The sequence below is a fragment of the Mustela erminea genome, chromosome 12, assembly GCF_009829155.1.
Source record: "Mustela erminea isolate mMusErm1 chromosome 12, mMusErm1.Pri, whole genome shotgun sequence".
Lineage (NCBI taxonomy): Eukaryota > Metazoa > Chordata > Mammalia > Carnivora > Mustelidae > Mustela > Mustela erminea.
In genome coordinates this window covers 11,916,180-11,938,937 of record NC_045625.1, presented here as the reverse complement: position 1 = coordinate 11,938,937, position 22,758 = coordinate 11,916,180, and the positions used below count along the sequence as shown (strand labels likewise).

Sequence of the window (22,758 nt, the reverse complement as noted above, 5' to 3'; positions counted from 1 at the left end):
CTGGGTAAGTCAGTTAGGTATCTTGTCCTGATCCCAAAGATCCCTCCTCAGCAGGAAGCCGGCTTCTCCTTCTCCTGCCCACTCCTCTTGCTATATCTATCTTGCTATCTCTTATTATCTCTATCACTATCTCTACCACTCTTGTTCAACACAGTACTAGAAGTCCTAGCAACAGCAAGCAGACAACAAAAAGAGATAAAAGGTATTCAGATTGGCAAAGAAGTCAAACTCTCTTCACAGAAGATAAGATACTCTATGTGGAAAACCCAAAAGTCTCCATCCCCAAATTACTAGACTCATATTGCAATTCAGTAATGTGGCAGGATGCATAATCAATGCACAGAAATCAGCTGCTTTCTTATACACTAACAATGAAACCACAGAAAAAAAAATTAGAGAACTGATTCCATTTACAACAGCACCAAAAACCATAAGATACCTTGAAATAAACCTATCACTATCTCTGTCTCTCTTTTTCTCAAATAAATAAATAAAATCTTTTTTTAAAATGCAGGTTTGAAGTGGTGGGGGGGGTGGGAGGTCGGGGTACCAGGTGGTGGGTATTATAGAGGGCACGGATTGCATGCAGCACTGGGTGTGGTGAAAAAATAATGATACTGTTATGCTGAAAATAAATAAATTTTTTTTAAAATGGCCTTGGGAAAAGAAATGCCCTTGGGGCATTATCATAGGTACACTAATTTTATTAATTCCAGAAGAATTTTCTTACAGCTTTATTGAGATTAACCGACATATATAATATTGTGTAATCTAAACATCTGCAACATGATGATTTATGTTGTGCAATGATTCCCACAGTATGGTTAGTTAGTATCTCCACTACCTCACATAATTACCATTTCTAGTTCTTTTACAAGAACATTTAAGAATTACTATCTCAAACTGAATGACAATCAGGAGGGCCTGGGAGAATGGGGGAATCAGGAACATGTTCAAGGGTTCAAACTCACAACCAGTAAATGAATAAAACCTGTAGATTTAACATGCAACCTAGTGATTATAGACAACAATAATGAATTATATATAAACCTCTCTCTTTCTAAGAGTGGTCGATCTTAATTGTTCCCATCAAAAAGTAGAAATGATAATTATGTGGTATGACAGAGGGGTTAGCTAACACTATCTGGTAATCACACTGCAATTTAAGTCCATCCAATGAACACATTTTACATCTTAAGTTACACAATGCCATATGTCAATTATATTTCAACTAAAATAAATAATAAATATCTACTCTCTAGGCAAATATCAAATATATAATATAATATTACTAACTTTTGTCACCACACTTTACATTAGATTTCCAGAACTTGCTGACCTTACAAATGGAAATTTGTACCTTCTGTTCGATATGTCCCCACTCCTCCCATCCTAGCCTCTGGTAAACACAATCATACTCTCTTTTTCTATGAATTTGTCTTTTTTATTTTTTTATTTATTTTATTTTATTTTTATTTTTTTAAATTAATTAATTAATTTTCAGCATAACAGTATTCATTATTTTTTCGCCACACCCAGTACTCCATGCAATTCGTGCCCTCTATAATACCCACCACCTGGTACCCCAACCTCCCACCCCCCCACCACTTCAAACCCCTCAGATTGTTTCTCAGAGTCCATAGTCTCTCATGGTTCACCTCCCCTTCCAATTTCCCCCAACTCCCTTCTCCTCTCTAACTCCCCATGTTCTCCATGCTATTTGTTATGCTCCACAAATAAGTGAAACCATATGATAATTGACTCTCTCTGCTTGACTTATTTCACTCAGCATAATCTCTTTTAGACTCAGCAATAAAAAGAAGGAAATCCTGACAATCACAACATGGATGGAACTTGTGGCCATAATGCTAGACAGACAAAGACAGCTACTATATAATATCACTTATATGTGCAATCTCAGAATTGGCCCTCTTAATGAATTTTATTCTCTCTTTTTCTAGAATGTCTTGAAGTAAATACTCTTTAAAATCAGAACAATTGTCAATGGGCATTTTTACAACTAGTGATTAGGGAGGAAGGTGACTTGATGAAATCACCTATCACGTCTCTCCAACTGCTTCTCCACACCCGGTCCACGAAGGCACAGACATGGAGACAAAGAACTACAGCAGCGACTCAGGCTTTATCCTCCTGGGCATCTCTTCCAACCCTCAGCTACAGAAACCACTCTTTGCCATCTTCTTCATCATGTACCTGGTCACTGTCATGGGCAATTTACTCATCATCCTGGTTATCCACTCTGACTCCCGACTCCATACCCCTATGTACTTTTTCCTCAGCAATCTGTCCTTCACAGATATCTGCTTCACAACAGTTATTGTGCCCAAGATGTTAGCAAATTTACTATCAGAGACCAAGGCTATTTCCTTCGTAGGTTGCCTGGTCCAGATGTATTTTTTCATGGCCTTTGCAAATACTGACAGTTACCTATTGGCCTCTGTGGCCATAGACCGGCTGGTAGCCATCTGCAACCCCTTCCATTATGATGTGGTCATGAACCCACGGCGTTGCCACCTCATGCTGCTGGCTTCTTGCACCATCTCCCACCTGCACTCCCTGCTCCGGGTGCTACTCATGTCCCGCCTGTCCTTCTGTGCCTCCCATGTCATCAAGCACTTCTTCTGTGATACCCAGCCTGTGCTAAAACTATCCTGCTCTGACACATCCTCCAGCCAGATAGTGGTCATGACCGAGACCCTGGCTGTCATCGCGACCCCCTTCCTGTGCATCCTCTTCTCCTACCTGCGAATCATCATCACTGTGCTCAGAATTCCCTCTGCGGCTGGCAAGTGGAAGGCCTTCTCCACCTGTGGCTCCCACCTCACTGTCGTGGCCTTGTTCTATGGGAGTGTCATCTACGTCTACTTTAGGCCCCTGTCCATGTACTCAGTGGTGAAGGACCGGGTAGCCACAGTCATGTACACAATAGTGACACCCATGCTGAACCCCTTTATCTATAGCCTGAGGAACAAAGATATGAAGAGGGGTTTGAGGAAATTAAGGGACAGAATTCACTTGTAGAAAGAAAAAATAGATGGAACACCTTAATTGGGAGATGACCCAAGAGATGATCACATTATCTTTCCCTCCTACCCATATTTCCCATGGGACCCAAACAGGTCATAGAAGGTAGTGCTGGAAAACAGTAACAGCTCTGACCTAGAAGCTAGGGCATTTGGTTTCATTTCTATCAATGACTTCGACCACTTTAATGTGCAGTCCCAGGCCAGGTACTGCTAAGAATCCATATCTCAGGAAAGCTGTTTCTGCCATGTATATAAATAAAGCTATATTGAATTGGAACAAAGCTATCTCCAAATACCTCTTCTACGGTCTTGACTTTGTCTAATACACAAGAAAGTACAAAGTTCTATTGTTCTTTCTTTTTTAAAGATTTTTATTTATTTGACAGACAGAGATCACAAGTAGGTAGAGGGGCAGGCAGAGAAGGTAGGGGTGGGTTCAGGGGAGAGGGGGAAGCAGGCTCTTTGCCGACCCAAGAGCACGATGTGGGGCTCAATCCCAGGACTCTGGAATCATGACCCGAGCCAAAGGCAGAGGCTTTAACCCACTGAGCCACCCAGGCGCCTCAGTCCTATTGGTTTTGAGAAGAAGAAGTTACATGTATTTGGTAGGGATTGGGGAAAAAGTCTTGCAATTATGATTCTAAGACTATCCTTAACATAAACAATGAATCTGGGTATACTACATCAAAAGCTAATGATATACTGTATGGTGACTAACATAACATAATTTAAAAAATAATAATTTTTTAGAAAAAGGATGGATTGATTTTGACAAACAAAAGTTCAATACAGCAGGAAATGGCAGAGTATTCCAAATAGTGGGACCCACACAAAGAGGAAGAAGCAATAAACACTGGAATGTGTTTGAGGGACAGCGGGAAGCCCTGGGAGGCTTGTTCAGTTTGAGAACAGAGAGCATGGAAGGCTGGAAAGGTGGAGAATCTTCAAAGCAGATGTAGTGTCCCCCACTCAACACCAAGGTGTCCTCACAATGAACTCTCAGCACTTGACTCCTTTTCCCTTCCCTCTTAATTCTCTGTTTGTCCACATGGCCATGATGGCCTCTCGAATGTCCTTTATATCCTGGAAAAAAGCAATGTGTGTCCATCAGGATAAGCTCATTGTGCTGAGGAAACAATGTCATAATCGTTGTACCTTGACACCAAATATTTCTTTCATATTGACATTGCATGTTCGCCATTGAAAAGCATAGGGTACTGCTCATTTTAAACACTCAGGGACCAATGCTGATGGAGCAGACACCATTATCATTCTATCAGAAGCTGCAGAAAACTTGAAGATTTTGCACTGGCATCTAAACACTCTGGTCTAGATGTGATTAGATGTGACTCATAACATTTGTGACCACAACTTAGTGTCAACAACTAATCTGATGACCTGTTCCAAACACAAGGGAGCCAGAAAGCACAATTCAACAGTGCATCTGTCAAATGGAGGCCCAAAAGGACCTAATGAACATATTTAACGACTGCTACACAATGATAATTACACACTAATACAAAACTGGGTATTTGTTGCTTAATCAGTTGTCCCTGATTATCAATTTCAGTAACAAAAATAACATAAGATTCTACACTGTCTGTGGAATCTGGCCTCAATTATGTCATCAAATTTGAACAACCACCCACTTTTACTAATCACAAACTTCTTGAAGGCAGGAACTTAAGTTGAATATCAGACTTACGGCAATAATGATATAACCAGAGGTCTATGGTGGACCTAATGGAACACAGGGACAACCTAGGGCTCCACATTAAGGCCCCTGCCACTGCTGCCACTGTGTTCTCTCCAGTGATCAGAAAGCAACCAGTAATCCCAAAAACAAACTCAAATTACATTTGCCTTCATACCTGTCTTGCAACACTATCTCCCGCCTGTCACTCAGTTTTGGGATGCTTGCCTACAAGGTTTGTGTTCTTTCTACTTCCTCTATTCTTGTGCCTTTGTTTGAACCAAGTATAGTCCAGTACTTTCAAAAGTGAAAAATGCCTGGCATATATGGAATACGCAAATTCATTAATTATAATTAAGTAATTATAATAAGTAAGTCATTTGGTTCAGGAAACCAAACATAGCTTTTTTATGAGTCCCCTATGCCATCAGTCCCAGACTCCTTTTTCTCAATATCACATAGTCATTAAGAAATCAAGATCTTTGGGGCACCTGGGTGGTTCAGCTGCTTAAGCATCTGCCTTCGGCTCCCATCATGAGCCCACAACCCTGGAATAGAGACTCATGTTCAGCTCCCTGCTTGGTAGGGAGTCAGCTTGTCCCCTCCCTCTGCCCCTCTGCTCCTGCTCTCTCTCTCAAATAAATAAATAAAATCTTTCTTAAAAAAAGAAATGAAGATCTTCTAGTTGTAATCCTACACAAGTGACCATGAGGTAACACATTAAGGTAAATTTACCAATCTGTACCAGTCTGGCCCCCAGGTTAGTCCTAACCTTTTCAATCATAGCTAGAGTGCTGTCTCTGTCAGAATGGGAAGCACTTTCCATAAGATATCCTGCCATCCTTTCGAAGAGTGAGCTGATGTTGGTAGGTAGTATTGAAACACCTTAATCAAAGTTTTGCTATCCAAACAAAGGAACCTACGGTGAACTTGGAAATTTGCTAATCAACATCAGTAAAAATGGAATAAATCCCTTCTGGAGTACATATAGTCAGAGCAAAGGTCTAAGTATGCCTTCTGAACACCTTGCCAAGTCAGGTGAACTACTTCTACTTGGCTCTTGGGAGCAGACCAGGAAAACCCTCGACAGCTCCCCCTCCCACCATATAGACAGATAACCTGTGAGGCTGGTTGAATTCAACAGTGGAGAAATACCAGAAGCATGTTGTTTGATGAGGAAACTGTGAAGGGAAATGTATCGGGCACTTCTACTGCAAACTCACTATGGACTCATTTTATACATATAAATATATGTAAATGCTGGAGATTTTGCTCAATACTAAACTAAGAAAAATTTAGTTCCTTGAACATACTTTGCCTTATAATCAGAGTGCGTGACATAAACTAGGAAGGGTGTGAAACATGAATGCTGATGATGACCTAGAGAATAGTGCTGCATATTTCTGACATTGAAGAGTCTGATAGAGAAGACATTAACAAAAAGGACAGAAAAGGAGTAGTCATATAATCCAAAAGTAGAAGAAATTTCAAGAGTTGAAGATATGGATATATTCCACCCACCCACCCCCACTGCCCACAGCAGAAGAATCTCCTCCCTGCCAAGCAATCTCCAGCAGATGTCCATCAGCAGAACTTACACATGGAACAACCAAGTGAGCTAGTTAGGATGAACCTGGTGTGCAATTCTAAATATAAACACCACCAAGCTTGTCCACAGCCACTGCATGTGTTCTGAAGGTCAGGAGATGTGTTCTGAAGGTCACTGTCTCTGACTGTATCAGGAATTTCAGGCAAACACCATAAAGAAATTCTTAGGGATGTACCCAGAAACTCAGTTCATCTTAGTCAGAATCCTGCTGTTCTGCACCATAGGTAACCCTGCTTTTCCTGCACAAAGCAGAAATAATCAGTGTTTAATGGAACTGAGAAGTTCAAAAGATGAAGGTGAAACCAACCAGGTCCCCATGGGCATCAAGAACCTGGGGACCTGGTCCCAAATTGTTTTTACCATGGTCAGCTCTCAGATTCCTAGCAGAATGCCTTGGGATTTTTTAAATATTTTATTTATTATTTATTTGACAGACAGAGATTACAAGAAAGCAGACAGGCAGGCAGAGAGAGAGAGAGGAGGAAGCGGGCTTGATCCCAGGATCCTGAGATCATGACCGAGCCAAAGGCTGAGGCTCAACCCACTGAGCCACCCAGGCGCCCCTGCCTTGGGATTTTTCAATTCCCCTAAACCAATCCATCCACCACCAAGCCCCACCATAACCCAACGAACAACTGCCCCTTGTTAGTGAGGTGGGAGAGCTGCTACTTAAATCAGAGGCAGCGTAGGAATCAGAAACCAGGTAAGGAACCATAACAAGGGCTCCCACTCCAACCTTAACCTAACAGTGATTTTGGCAAGTCAGAGGACTACTCCACCTCACTGGCAAAGTAGAAGACAGTACCCATACAGAGACCCCTCCTGGAGCCACCGTAAAGCTGGGAACCTGGGATAGAGGTCAGGCTTCTGAACTGAAGCACCATACACAGCACAGAAGACTGCATCAGGTGGCAGAATAAGATTTTTGCACCCCCCATGTAACAGGAAAATCATTTCAAGCTATTTTTGAATATGTATCTTCAGTAGGTGAGTGGATAAACAAAGTGGTATATCCAGACCATGAAATTATTATTCAGTACAACGAGAAATGAGCCATCAAATCTGAAAAACACATGGAGCAACCTTATATGCATATTGCTTAATGAAAGAAGCCAATCTGAAAAGACTCAATGCTCTATTATTTCATTACATAACATTTGGAAAAGAAAAAGTGAGGGAGACTGTAAAGGATCCATAGTTTCCAGGGCATAGGTAGAACACCGAAGATGTTAGGGCCACAATAACTATTCTCTATGATACTATAATGTTGTCAGTAGACATCTGTCAAAACCCAAAGAATGTACAACACTAAGAGTGAACCCTAATGTAAGTTATGGATTGGAGTGATGATGATGTGTTAGTGGAGTTCATCAATTAATGCAACTCTAGCACTTGGATGGGGCTGTTGATAATTAGGGGATTTGTGAATGTATGAGGGCTTTGAGTATGTAGGAGTGCTCTGTACCATGTAATTAATTTGCTGTGGTGCTGTAACTGCTCTAAAAAAAATTAAGTCCATTACAGGAAAAAATGTTTAAAGAATATCAGGAAACAATCAACAAAACCCAGAAAAGGAATAATCCAACTGGAAAATGGGCAGAAGACATGAACAGGCATTTTTTCCAAAGACGACATACAGAAGGCCAACAAACACATGAAAAGATGCTCAACATCATTGATTTTCAGAGAAAAACAAATTGAAACCACAGTGAGATAACACCTCACATCAGTCAGAAGGGCTATAATCAACAACACAAGAAACAACAGGTGACGGTGACGATGTGGAGAAAGAGAAACACTCTTGTACCGTTGATGGGAATGCAAACTGGTGCAGCCACCCTGAAAAACAGTATGGAGGTTCCTCAATAAGTTGAAAATAGTACTACCCTATGATCTAGCAATTGCACTACTAGGTATTTACCCAAATGATACTAATTCAAAGACATATATGCACCCTGATGTCCATAGTAGAATTATCAGAAATAGCCAAAATATGGAAAAAGACCCAGTGCCCATCCACTGGTGAATGGATAAAGAAGAGGTGGTACATACGTGTGTGTGTGTGTGTGTGTGTGTGATGAAATATTACTCAGCCATCAAAAGGAATGAAATGTTTCTATTTGCAACAACATGGATGGAGCTAGAGAGCATTATGCTAAGTAAGTCATTCAGAGAAACACAAATACCATATGATTTCATTCATGTGTAAAACTTTAAAAAACAAATGAGCAAAGGAAAACAGAGAGAGGCAAACCAAGAAACAGACACTTAACTACTAGAGAGAAAAGTTAGCAGAGGGGAGGATGGAGGAAACAGGCAATGGGGATTAAGGAGAGCACTTGTAGAGGTGAGCACAGGGTGTTGTATGGAAGTGTTGAATCACTATTTGTACACCTGAAACTAATATTACACAGTATATTAATTAACTGGAATTCAAATAAACACTAAAAAATCTGTCTAAAGTTGCAAAACCTGCACAGCCTGTACAAGGCAGAGCCAGCAACTGAATCTCTCTAACTGGCTCCAGAACCTACATTTTTTTTAACAGTTATAAGGATTTTATTTGGCTAAAACATTAAGAGGAGTTATTAGTATGATGGTGTTATGAAACAGGTAATGTGATCTTAGACTATGTCACCATTTCTCAACTTTTTTCGTTATTGTCCCTCCAAGGAATTTTAATTTATTTTTTATTTTCAGCATAACAGTATTCATTATTTTTGCACCACACCCAGTGCTCCATACAATCCCTAATACCCACCACCTGGTACCCCTACCACCCACACCCCGCCCCTTCAAAACCCTCGGATTGTTTTTCAGAGTCCATAGTCTCTCATGGTTCACCTCCCCCTCCAATTTCCCCCAACTCCCTTCTCCTCTCTATCTCCCCATGTCCTCCATGCTATTTGTTATGCTCCACAAATAAGTGAAACCATATGATAATTGACTCTCTCTGCTTGAAGTATTTCAGAACCCACATCTTAATCCCTTCCCCAGAATACACACCTGCACCTAGACACGGTATGCATGCACACACAGAACTTTGGAGATGTCAGATGCCATCCCCTCTCCTTCCAGGTAGGCGCACATAAGTCTACACACAGATGTGCATAGGAGCCCATGAATAAATGGAGAGCATGCATGTGTGCATGAACTCACATGTTCATGTACATACTTCCCATATAGGTGCATGAAAACCTCCATCCCTATTGCTGCATGGCCCTAATTCCCTTCCTGAGGATATGAGGCTACCCCTCTAGAGCCCAGGTTCCCACCAAGCTCCTGAACACAGAGTCAGTGAGGACGTCAGGAATGTTCTTCTCTCCTGGGAAGACCACAGGGGCAATGCCCCCAGGGCTCTGGCATTCACAAAGGACAGGCTCCTAGGTCTCCCTTTCCATCACCAACACCCACGGTAAGGTAAAGAGAAGAGAGAGCACTTTTCTGAGAGTAGATCTACACCTGCCTTGGCCTGCTCCCTCAGAGATTCAGAGCCTGATCTTAACTCCCTGGCAACCCCCGGCATGAACCTCCTCTGTCAGGCCCACAGGTAGGCAGGCGGAGGGATTTGGCAACAGACACTGGGTGTCAACCTCTTCAGATGACCTTCCTCCCTTTTCCTAATCCTACCTTCTCTCCTCCATCTCAAAAGCCAACAGATTTCATCTCTCTCTCTCTCTCATCCCTTTTTGATCATACATCACACATTTTTGGGGAACCTACTCTGTGCAAGGCACCAGTCCCTGCCTTTAGGGGGCACAGCCCACATCACACAAACCAAGAGCCTCAGACTTACCTCCTCTGAGAAACTAGGTCAGCAGGAAATCTAGTGAACGAGAAAGCATAATGCAGGAGACAAGAGCACACATTCTCAAGCTGGACTCCACCCCCTTCTAGCTGTGTGGACTTAGGTAAGTCACTTCAGTTCCTTGTGCCTCACTTTCCTTATCTGTGAAAAGGGCTGTTTTTAGTAAAAACTAAATGGTTTATGTATGTCAAGTGTGTAAAGCAGTGTCTGGCACATACGAGCACCATGTCACTGATAGCTATTACAGTACCCTGACTGAGAAGATGGCCAGGAAGGGCTGTGATGAAGTGGGTGCCTCCCCTAGGAGACATGTGGGTGAAGCACTGACAGCTCAGCAGAGGGTCACACCAGACTGGGTTTCAGCAAAAGTCCCACTTCCCCACTTTCAGCACTTCTGGTCCATCAGAAGATAATTATTCACGAAAAAGAATCCAGAAGGCATCTTCCCAATGTCCTCTTGCCTTGGAAGCTACACTTTAACAGCTGGGAATGGCTGGGTCAAGCTCTAATCTGATACAGGAGTGAAAACTAGGCATAAAGGAGAAATTTCACAGAACTAAACAGACAAGGACCATGCCTGGAAAGGGCTCTGCAGGACCCCCACGCAGGATGCATCTGCTCAAGGTGCTCTGCATCTGTTTGTCCTTCTGCTGAGTGTGGGAAGAAGGTGGTCAAGGGAGAGACTGGGTTCTAAAAACCTGACCCAGGAGACACTCTAAGTCAGGTAATGATGCTGAAAAAGGAGAGTTGCTATTTTCTCAGAATCTGACAGAACTGAGGTCCAGAGTCCCCTGCAACCATTCCTCTCTAAAGGTAAGGAAGAGGGGGGAGCATTTGGTGTCAATAGAGTGGGAGGCAGTAAGGGCAGTAGGAAAGAAGGAAATTGAAAGATTCCACTGAGTGGGCCCAGTGGAGGGAGGAGGAGGAGTGGGTCAGCAGGAGGCATGAGACACTGGAAAGTAAGAGGACTTCTGTTAGAGAGGACATGCCAGCATCATTCTCAACCACACGTGCATGTTTTGGGGGAACAGGTGTCATAGCATTGTTTAGTGTGGAAAAGACACAATTTGAAATCGAACCTACCTGGCTTTCAGTCTCAGCTATGCCACTTAATAGCTGTGTGGCTCTCTGAACGTCAGTCTCTTTTTCTATAAAGAGGAAAGCAATGCTTCTAACAACACGGTGCTAGTGTGAGGAGTCAGTGGACAAGTGCTAAGCCCAGAACCTTCCCAAGAAAGCGTAGCTGCACCTTCTCTGGTTAAGTCACTTCCCAGCTGTGCTTGCTCATTCACAGGAGCAGGAGTGTGGATGATGGGCAGCTTTCACCAGCACATTACACACCAAGCACTTTTATGTCCTGTCTAGGAAGGAAATGCTGTACTCCAAGTCTGTAGGCCCAGATTTGAAGTGGCTTGGCAGCTAGGAGAAGGGCCCTGCATCAGTGGTGAGGAAGCATGGAGGGAATACCAATCCAAGACGACAGATGCCCACAAAGTGGGAAATGCCAATAGAGGAAGTTGTGAAGCAGAGGAATAATTTTTATTTCCCATCTAAAAGGGAAAGGAGTAAATACCTTTAAAAGTGGGAAAGCATAATTTTAAAGTCTTAGAAACACCCTAAGTCCCTCCTGGTCCTTCCCACCACTAACTGAGCATCAGCGCCATCATTAAAATGTCATTTCTTGGGGTGTCTGGGTGGCTCAGTCCATTAAGCAACAGAATTTTGGTTTGAGCTCAGCTCATGAACTGAGAGCCCCACGACTGGCTTTCAGTCAGGGGAGTCAGCTTGAGATTCCCAGTCTGCCCCTCCTCATTCTCTCTCTCTCTCTCAAGGGTAAATAAATCTAAAGTAAATAAATTAAATTAAATGTCATTCTCAGACTTATTATATGAGCAATCATACTTAACACCTGTAGAAAGCTTCACCTAACTCTTCCACTCAACTTTTTTTTTCGGGGGGGGCGGGAACATAATATGTTTTACTACTAACCATAAAAACTTTCATTTACATGGTGCTACACCATGTCAAAATGTTTTTGCACCTATCATCTCATTTACACAATGAGAAGGTGGTGAAATAATGTATGTAAATAACATAAGCTTAAGAAGGCATGGAATCCAATGACATTATGGTAATTGTGCTTTTGAAAGAAATGAAAAGACCTTCCATTTTTACTCTTAAATTGACTGTGAATCAAGACCCATGGTGCTTCCTATTCATCCCAAGAGTTGTGAGGAAGCCTCTTCCTACATCCCCCTTAGGTGGGTCAGGGAAAACCAGCATTGATGGGATAGGGAGGCCAAACTATTTTTTTAAGATTTATTTATTTATTGGGGGGGTTGCATGTAGAGGAAAAGGGGAGAGAGAATCTCAAGCAGACTCCGCACAAAGCACAGAGCTCAATGCCGGGATAGATGTCACCACCCAGAGATCATGACCTGAACCAAAACCAAGAGTCAGAGGCTAAACTGACAGAACCACCCAGGCACACACCCCCTTTTATAAAAAAATTTTAAAGGCTAAATTTTTAAGGAGACACAAGCACTTCATTTGCAAATTCTACTAGAATCATTTGTTAACACTGCATTTTCATATCAAAATCTCAGGATAATCGACTCTCTGCTTGACTTATTTCACTCAGCGTAACCTCTTCCAGTCCCATCCATGTTGCTACAAAAGTTGGGTATTCGTCCTTTCTGATGGAGGCATAATACTCCATAGTGTATATGGACCACATCTTCCTTATACATTCGTCCATTGAAGGGCATCTTGGTTCTTTCCACAGTTTGGCGACCATGGCCATTGTTACTATAAACATTGGGGTACATATGGCCCTTCTTTTCACTACATCTGTATCTTTGGGGTAAATACCCAGTAGTGCAATTGCAGGGTGATAGGGAAGCTCTATTTTTAATTTTGAGGAATCTCCACACTGTTCTCCAAAGAGGCTGCAACAACTTACATTCCCCACCAACAGTGAAAGAGGGTTCCCCTTTCTCCACATCCCCTCCAACACATGTTGTTTATTATCACATGGTTTCACTTATTTGTGGAGCATAACAAATAGCATGGAGGACAAGGGGAGTTAGAGAAGAAAAGGGAGTTGAGGGAAATTGGAAGGGGAGGTGAACCATGAGAGACTATGGACTCTGAAAAACAATCTGAGGGTTTTGAAGGTGCAGGGGGTGGGAGGTTGGGGGAAACAGGTGGTGGGTAATGGAGAGGGCACGGATTGCATGGAGCATTGGGTGTGTTGCAAAAACAATGAATACCGTTACGCTGAAAATAAATTTAAAAATTAAAAAAAAAAATCTCAGGATAGGCAGGATGTGTATCTTGCACTAGACAGCTCAAGTTATCTCCTACCGACGGTCCCCCTGGCGGCAGCAAACAAGTATTGCAAGTAAGTGGAGCTCTCATCCTTGAGACTCACAGACTTAAGACGCAGAGACTTCTCAACCAACTTCTCAACAGCAGTCAGAATCACTGAAGTCTTTTCAGCTCTGCTTTTGGAAGTATTTAGGGACCTCCAAATGGGCAGAATCCTCTTATCATTACCCGTGTGGGTAAGTCTGCAGAGATAACAGGCTGTGGGGTGCCTTTTCTTTTTCCTCTCCTTCTTAGCCTCCTGTTCTTCCTCCCTCTCCCCTCCCCCATTTCTTCCCCCTTCACTCCCTCCCTCTATCCCTTCCCTTCCCCTTCTCCTTCTTTTTTCTATACCCTTATTAAGGTATAATTGATAAACCAAAAAACTGCTCATATTTAATGCAACTTAATGTGATGGTATCACAGGTATATGCGTATATTAAGGGGCATTAGAGCGTCCAGATGACAGGAGTAGCAGGACAGAAAGTAGCACCAGCACATCTTACTGACAGCTCTAGGGAGACAGTGACTTGCCCAAGGCATAAGGAAATACACAATTTTATCAGCTCAGTGGGATGGGGGTAACTACTGCCCCTGAGAAATACTGCCTAGATCTGGGGAATTCCAGGTGCAAGCCCAAAGAGTATCAGACGGCCATTCACTACCAGGGAAAACAACGTGCTAGCAGTGAGGCTGAAAGACATGGTGAAGGAGATGGAGAAAAAGTCCAGAGAGTCAAATGAATACCCTGCCCAACAGTGGGATGAAAGGTGTATGTGTTTTAGATTGGGAGTGTTTATTAAAACATTCAAAGTTCATACACTCCAACTCAGCCTTCCACATCTCAGGATGCATTCGATACCAGAGAAACTGTCTCATGAGTGCAACACACACACACACACACACACACACACAAATATCCTCTGTAACACCAACTGTGGGGAAAAAAGCATCATGGACACACGGACCACATTATTGTATATAGCATTTGCCTAGATCTATGCAGAGAAAAAAAAAAACTTTGAAATATGCACACAACTCTAGCTCTCTGAAAACTGGAGGTATAGGGAACTTTCAGTTTTGGATGTACAATTAATATAAAGAAATAGATGTCCAATATTTTCAAATATGAACAATAAAATAAAAAGTGAAACATGGAAGGAACTCCTCACTGCATGCCTTCAATCTCACTTCAGAAGGAAGCCACACATAAGTAAACACACAAGCCATGACAAACACAACACATAAAGAAAGAATTTTGCTTCACAAAAAAGGGATTATTCTATATATATATCATTCCTCAACCTGCTTTTAACAAAATATCATGGACAATAGTGTAACCTTGGTAATATAGCTTAACAATAAATGGCTTCTCCTCTGCCATCAGATTGCCTGAATTAAAAATCCCAGCTCTGTGGGGTGCCTGGGTGGCTCAGCTAGTTAGGCATCTGACCCTTGATTTTCAGCTCGGGTCATGGTATCAGGGTCAGGATCAAACCTGACTTCAACCAGGGAGTCTAATTGAGATTCTCTCTCTCTTTCTCTCCCTCTGGCCCCTCACCTGTGCCAGTGTGTGCCTGTACTCTCTCTCTTTCAAAAATAAATAAAATAAATTAGAAGAGAAGAAAAGAATTCCTGCTCTACCACTTACTAACTATGGGATCTGGTCACTTAACTTTGTTCAATTCTATTTTTTATCGGTTAAATAGGGATAATAATAATGCCTATCTCTTGGTATTTGGAGAAAATAAAATGAAAAATGGCATGCCAAGCACTTAGCTCAGTGTGTAACATAAGGCACATGATGTGATGAGCACATAGGCAGCTGATGAGTTGCTGAACACAACATCTGAAACTAATGATGTACTCTATGTCAGCTAACTGACTTTAAATTTAAAGAAAGAAAGAAAAAAGACATGCCAAGCACTCAGCTCACTGTGTGACATATACTAATAAATGTTGGCTGACATGAGCCACATTATTTCTTTATGAGTGAAGAGAATGCATTATAAAATGCTCTAATAATTCACCTGTTGTGGGTACTTAGGATGTTTCTCTTGGGAGTGTTTTGTTTGTTTATAGTGTTTTGTTTGACATTAAAGCAATGCTAAAATAATAAGATAAAAAGGTATACACATCTTTGTGCTACACATGTACTACTCTCTCTACAGACTAGATTTCTGTAAGGGTAATTATTCAATAAATAAATGTACATTCAATTCTGATAGAGATTACCAGAAAGGGTATAGTGATTATACCCTCTCTTTATCAGTACATGTCAGGCTCTTTTTCTAAATGTATGTTAAAAAGAAACTGCACTGACCATCCAAAGGATAAAAACTGTATTTCAGTCAAATGTGTGTTTTCTGGTTACTAAAGAAGCTGGACATTTTCTCCATGGTTTTGGTAAATGTGATGAAGATACTTTTTTGAGTGATTACTGTAAAGTTTAGCTTTATGTATTATCTCTTTTGGTATAATTTTCACATTTTTGAGTACAGTATTTTGTTATTAAGCCTCTACATTTTTTCTTCATTGGAATACTATCCCTGTTCTGAGACCACTAAATATACACTGTTTTTTGGCTAATACTTACTTCACAGTTTGGATATTTTTCCTTTTAGTTCATTCATTCATATGGGATTTATTTCTATGTGTGTTAGATAGAAATCTAGCCTTATCTTTTCTAAAGATACAATTACCATAATATCAAGTATCGTATATAGTATGTCATCCATTTTTCATCATTATGAAATAAACGTTTTATATGAAGTAGCACATAGTTCAAGGTCTATATACATGTCCAAGTACAGGTATATAGAGTTCTTAAAGTTGACCCCTCATCAGTTTTTCTCTGTGTATAACATTATCTTACTGTGTTTCATTATTACATGCTTTGAGTTTTGGTTAGAAAACTTCTCTGCCATTATTCCAATCTTTTCAAAAATTATCTTGTCTTTCTATAGCCATTTCCTCCTCTAGATGAGTTTTACAATGACCTTCTCAACTCCCATTAAAAATGCCCTTGGGTGTTATTATAGGCACACTGGATGTTATTAATTGAGAAAATCGACTTCTCTCTCCAGTTTTACTGAGGTGTAATGGACATGAAATATTCTGTAAGTTTAAGGTGTACAACATGAGGACTTGATACACATACAAATTTGGAAATGATACCACAGTAGGGTTAGTTAAGACCTCCAGCACCTCACAAAATGACCATAACTTTTAATGTGTGTTTCTTATCAATGATATTGGTAAGGAAGGGACTTAATGTTGAAAGCTTTCTATTCCAATGATATTTGAATGTTGAGAATAAGGATCTCATAGTTGTTTAATCAGAAAGATATATACTTTAAAATTTTAGCTCAGTAATGTAAACTTTTCATGGTGGTATTCCTATTATGACTGGCAGCCCTGAAACAAAATCCTTATGTATCCAGAGCATTTTAGAAAAAAAAAAACTTAAATAAACATGAAGCATGAAGCAGATTATGCTATGAAGACTTAGGCAAAGCTCATCTAATTTCTGTGGATACCAAGGAGCACCGATGTCACTGATGCTCACTTTTATCCTATTCCCATTACCACAGCCACCACCTCTGCTCTAAAGAGTAGGACAGAATCCTTGGGAGAGGACACAATTCATGGATATGCCTTCAATGAAAGTATACTGACTCCAGGCAAAACCCAATAGCTTCTTCCCTGGAACATGAAGGGAAAAAGGGGGGGGGGGTGAATAAGCAGATGGTCAAGAAACAACCTAAGAAGAATATTTAAAAAGAGAACTGAGAATAACTCACACATGTTAGGCTATGGAGATTCCTAAGACACTTGGGATAAACCTTTAGCTTCTTATTGAGAAAGCAGATTAGAATTTTCTTTATTTTTTCCGTGTTGGATTTTACTCTGTCTTCCCAGTAGTTTCTTAAAGTAAATGCCCTTCAAAATTCTAGCAAAGCAGAAGGATTTTTCCATAGGCTGGAGATTAGGGAGGAAGGTGACTTGATGAAATCGCCCTTCACGTCTCTCCAACTGCTTCTCCACACCCTGTCCACGAAGGCACAGACATGGAGACAAAGAACTACAGCAGCGACTCAGGCTTTATCCTCCTGGGCATCTCTTCCAACCCTCAGCTACAGAAACCACTCTTTGCCATCTTCTTCATTATGTACCTCGTCACTGTCATGGGCAACATACTCATCATTCTGGCCATACATTCTGACTCCCGACTCCATACCCCTATGTACTTTTTCCTCAGCAACCTGTCCTTCACAGATATCTGCTTCACAACAGTCATTATGCCCAAGATGTTGGCAAATTTACTATCAGAGACCAAGGCTATCTCCTTCGTGGGTTGCCTGGTCCAGATGTACTTCTTCATGGCCTGTGGGAACACTGACAGCTACCTGTTGGCCTCTATGGCCATAGACCGGCTGGTAGCCATCTGCAACCCCTTCCATTATGATGTGGTCATGAACCCACGGCGTTGCCACCTCATGCTGCTGGCTTCTTGCACCATCTCCCACCTGCACTCCCTGCTCCGGGTGCTACTCATGTCCCGCCTGTCCTTCTGTGCCTCCCATGTCATCAAGCACTTCTTTTGTGATACCCAGCCTGTGCTAAAACTATCCTGCTCTGACACATCCTCCAGCCAGATAGTGGTCATGACCGAGACCCTGGCTGTCGTCGCTACCCCCTTCCTGTGCATCCTCTTCTCCTACCTGCGAATCATCATCACTGTGCTCAGAATTCCCTCTGCGGCTGGCAAGTGGAAGGCCTTCTCCACCTGTGGCTCCCACCTCACTGTCGTGGCCTTGTTCTATGGGAGTATCATCTACGTCTACTTTAGGCCCCTGTCCATGTACTCAGTGGTGAAGGACCGGGTAGCCACAGTCATGTACACAGTAGTGACACCCATGCTGAACCCCTTTATCTATAGCCTGAGGAACAAAGATATGAAGAGGGGTTTGAGGAAATTAAGGGACAGAATTCACTTGTAGAAAGAAAAAATAGATGGAACACCTTAATTGGGAGATGACCCAAGAGATGATCACATTATCTTTCCCTCCTACCCATGTTTCCCATGGGACCCAAACAGGTCATAGCAGGTACTTCTGGAAAACAAAAAGAGCCCTGACCTAGAAGTTAGGGCACTTTGTTCTATCAATGACTTTGACCAATTACATGGGCAATCCCAAGCCAAGTACTGCTAGGAATCCACATTTCAGGAAAGCTGTTTCTGCCATGTATATAAATAAAGCTATATTTAAGTGGAACAAAGCTATTTTCAAATACCTCTTCGATGGGCTAGATTTTGGCTAGTACTCAAGAAAGTACAAAGCCCTGTTGGTTTTGAGATGAAGAAGTTACATGAATTTGGTAGCAATTGGGGAAAACTTCTTGCAATTATGTTTCTAAGACTGTCCTTAACATAAACAATGAATCTGGGTATACTACATCAAAAGCTAATGATGTACTGTATGGTGACTAACATAACATAATAAACAATAATAATAATTTTTTTGAAAAAGGATGGATTGATTTTAAAAAACAAAAGTTCAATACAGCAGGAAATGGCAGAGTATTCCAAATAGTGGGACCCACACAAAGAGGAAGAAGCAATAAACACTGGAATGTGTTTGAGGGACAGTGGGAAGCCCTGGGAGGCTTGTTCAGTTTGAGAACAGAGAGCATGGAAGGCTGGAAAGGTGGAGAATCTTCAAAGCAGATGTAGTCTCCCCCACTCAACACCAAGGTGTCCTCACAATGAACTCTCAGCACTTGACTCCTTTTCCTTTCCCTCTTAATTCTCTGTTTGTCCACATGGCCCGGATGGCCTCTCGAATGTCCTTTATATCCTGGAAAAAAGCAATGTGTGACCATCAGGATAAGCTCATTGTGCTGAAGAAACAATGTCAAAATCGTTACCTTGACACGAAGTATTTATTTCATACTGACATTGCAGGTTCACCATTGAAAAGCATAGGGTGCTACTCATTTTAAACATGCAAGGACCAAGCTAATGGAGCAGACACCACTATCATTCTATCAGAAGCTGCAGAAAACTTGAAGATTTTGCACTGGCATCTGAATCCTCTGGTCTAGATGTGAATAGATGCGACTCATACCACTTGTGACCACAACTTAGTGTCAACAACTAATCTCGTAACCCATTCCAAACTCAAGGGAATCAGGAAGCATAATTCAGCAGTGTATCTGTCAAATGGAGACCCAAAAGGACTGAGTGAACAGATTTAATGACTACTACACAACAATAATTACACACTAATACACAACTGGGTATTTGTTGCTTAATCAGTTGTCCCTGATTATCAATTTCAATAAAAAAAGAACAGAAGATTCTACACTGCCTGTGTAATCTGGCCTCAATTAAATCACAAGTTTGTTGAAGGCAGGAGCTTAACTTGAATATCAGACTTTTGTCGATAATGATATAACCAGAGGTCTATGATGGACCTAATGGAACACAGGGAAAACTTAGGGCTCCACATTAAGGCCCCAGCCACTGCTGTCACTGTGTTCTCTCCAGTGATCAGAAAGCAACCAGCAATCTCAAAAACAAACTCAAGTTACATTTGCCTTCATATTTTACGGGCATACCTGTCTTGCAACACTATCTCCCACCCGTCACTCAGTTTTGGGATGCTTGCCCACAATGTTTGAACTCTTCCTACTTCCTCTATTCTTGTGCTATCAATTGGACCAAAGTATACTCAACTAATTTTTAAAAGCAAAAAATGCCTGGCATATATGGAATACATAAATTCATTAATTATACTTTCGAGTACTTCTAAATGTAAGTAAGTCATTTGGTCCCCGGAAACCAAACATAGCTTTTTTATGAGTCCCCTATGCCATCAGTCCCAGACTCCTTTTTCTCAATATCACATAGTCATTAAGAAATCAAGATCTTTGGGGCACCTGGGTGGTTCAGCTGCTTAAGCATCTGCCTTCGGCTCCCATCATGAGCCCACAACCCTGGGATAGAGACCCATGTTCAGCTCCCTGCTTGGTAGGGAATCAGCTTGTCCCCCTCCCTTTGCCCCTCTGCTCCTGCTCTCTCTCTCAAATAAATAAATAAATTTTTTCTTAAAAAAAGAAATGAAGATCTTCTAGGTGTAATCCTACAGGTATTCCATAAAGTACATGACAAGTGACAATGAGGTAACACATTGGGGTAAATTTACCAATATGTACCAGTCTGGCCCCCAGGTTAGTCCTAACCTTTTCAGTCATAGCTAGAGTGCTGTCTCTGTCAGAATAGGAAGCACTTTCCATAAGATATCCTGCCATCCTTCCGAAGAGTGAGCTGATGTTTGTAGGTAGTATTGAAAAACCTTAATCAAAGTTTTGCTATCCAAACAAAGGAGCCTAGGGTGAACTTGGAAATTTGCTAATCAACATCAGTAAGAATGGAATAAATCCCTTCTGGAGTACATATAGTCAGAGCAAAGGTCTAAGTATGCCTTCTGAACACCTTGCCAAGTCAGGTGAACTACTTCTACGTGGCCCTTGGGAGCAGACCAGGAAAACCCTCGACAGCTCCCCCTCCCACCATATAGACAGATAACCTGTGATGTTGGTTGAATTCAACAGTGGGATAATACCAGAAACATGTTGTTTGATGAAGAAACTGTGAAGGGAAATGTATCAGGCACTTCTACTGCAAGCTCATTTTATATATATAAATATATGTAAATGCTGGAGATTTTGCTCAATACTAAACTAAGAAAAATTTAATTCCTTGAACATACTTTGCCTTTTAATCAGAGTGTGTGACATAAACTAGGAAGGGTGTGAAACATGAATGCTGAGGATGACCTAGAAAAGAATGCTGCATATTTCTGACATTGAAGAGTCTGATAGAGAAGACATTAACAAAAAGGACAGAAAAGGAGTAGTCATATAATCCAAGAGTAGAAGAAATTTCAAGAGATGAAGATATGGATATATTCCACCCACCCACCCCCACCGCCCACAGCAGAAGAATTTCCTCCCTGCCAAGCAATCTCCAGCAGATGTCCATCAGCAGAACTTACAAATGGAACAACCAAGCGAGCTAGTTAGGATGAACCTGGTGTGCAATTCTAAATAAAAATACCACCAAGCTTGTCCACAGCCACTGCATGTGTTCTACAGGACAGGAGATGTGTTCTAGAGGTCACTGTCTCTGACTATATCAGGAATTTCAGGCACATGCCATAAAGAAATTCTTAGGGATATACCCAGAAACTCAGTTCATCTGAGTCAGAGTCCTACTCTTCTGCACCATAGGTAACCCTGCTCTTCCTGCACAAAATGGAAATAATCAGTGTTTAATGGAACTGAGAAGTTCAAAAGATGTAGGTGAAACCAACCAGGTCCCCATGGCCATCAAAAAACTAGGGATCTGGTCCCAAACTTGTTTTACCATGGTCAGCTCTCAGATTCCTAGCAGAATGCCTTGGGATTTTTCGATTCCCCTAAACCAATCCATCCACCACCAAGCCCCACCATAACCCAACGAACAACTGCCCCTTGTTAGTGAGGTGGGAGAGCTGCTACTTAAATCAGAGGCAGCGTAGGAATCAGAAACCAGGTAAGGAACCAAAAGAAGGGCTTCCACTCCAACCCTAACTTAACAGTGATTTTGGCAAGTCAGAGGACTACTCCACCTCACTGGCAAAGTAGAAGACAGTACCCATACAGAGACCCCTCCTGGAGCCACCGTAAAGCTGGGAACCTGGGATAGAGGTCAGGCTTCTGAACTGAAGCACCATACACAGCACAGAAGACTGCATCAGGTGGCAGAATAAGATTTTTGCACCCCCCATGTAACAGGAAAATTATCTCAAGCTATTTTTGAATATGTATCTTCAGTAGGTGAGTGGATAAACAAAGTGGTATATCCAGACCATGAAATTATTATTCAGTACAATAATAAATGAGCCATCAAATCTGAAAAACACATGGAGCAACCTTATATGCATATTAATGAAAGAAGCCAATCTGAAAAGGCTCAATGCTATATTATTCTATTCTGTAATATTTGGAAAAGGAAAAGTGAGGGAGACTGTAAAGGATCTGTAGTTTCCAGAGCATAGGTAGAACACCAAAGATGTTAGGGCCCCAGAAACTATTCTCTATGATACTATAATGTTGTCAGTAGACATCTGTCAAAACCCAAAGAATGTACAACACTAAGAGTGAACCCTAATGTAAGTTATGGATT

At 41.5% G+C, this 22,758-nt stretch overlaps 2 protein-coding genes across 2 annotated transcripts; both read left to right on the top strand.

The window, feature by feature from the left end:
- The first annotated feature begins 2,023 nt into the window (after nucleotides 1-2,023).
- On the top strand, nucleotides 2,024-3,042 carry LOC116570901 (olfactory receptor 1L4). Its single transcript, XM_032308519.1, has one exon. It carries the CDS (start codon nucleotides 2,110-2,112, stop codon nucleotides 3,040-3,042), a length of 933 nt encoding a protein of 310 aa, XP_032164410.1. The 5' UTR covers nucleotides 2,024-2,109.
- Nucleotides 3,043-17,498: 14,456 nt separating this feature from the next.
- LOC116570900 (olfactory receptor 1L6) lies at nucleotides 17,499-18,526 on the top strand. The gene has a single exon (XM_032308518.1). The coding sequence runs from the start codon at nucleotides 17,594-17,596 to the stop codon at nucleotides 18,524-18,526; it is 933 nt and encodes a 310-aa protein (XP_032164409.1). The 5' UTR covers nucleotides 17,499-17,593.
- Nucleotides 18,527-22,758: the final 4,232 nt, after the last annotated feature.

Bases quoted from the DNA above. Each gene is read 5' to 3' on its own strand.
- LOC116570901 (XM_032308519.1), top strand. From the start codon at position 2,110: ATGGAGACAAAGAACTACAGCAGCGACTCAGGCTTTATCCTCCTGGGC.
- LOC116570900 (XM_032308518.1), top strand. From the start codon at position 17,594: ATGGAGACAAAGAACTACAGCAGCGACTCAGGCTTTATCCTCCTGGGC.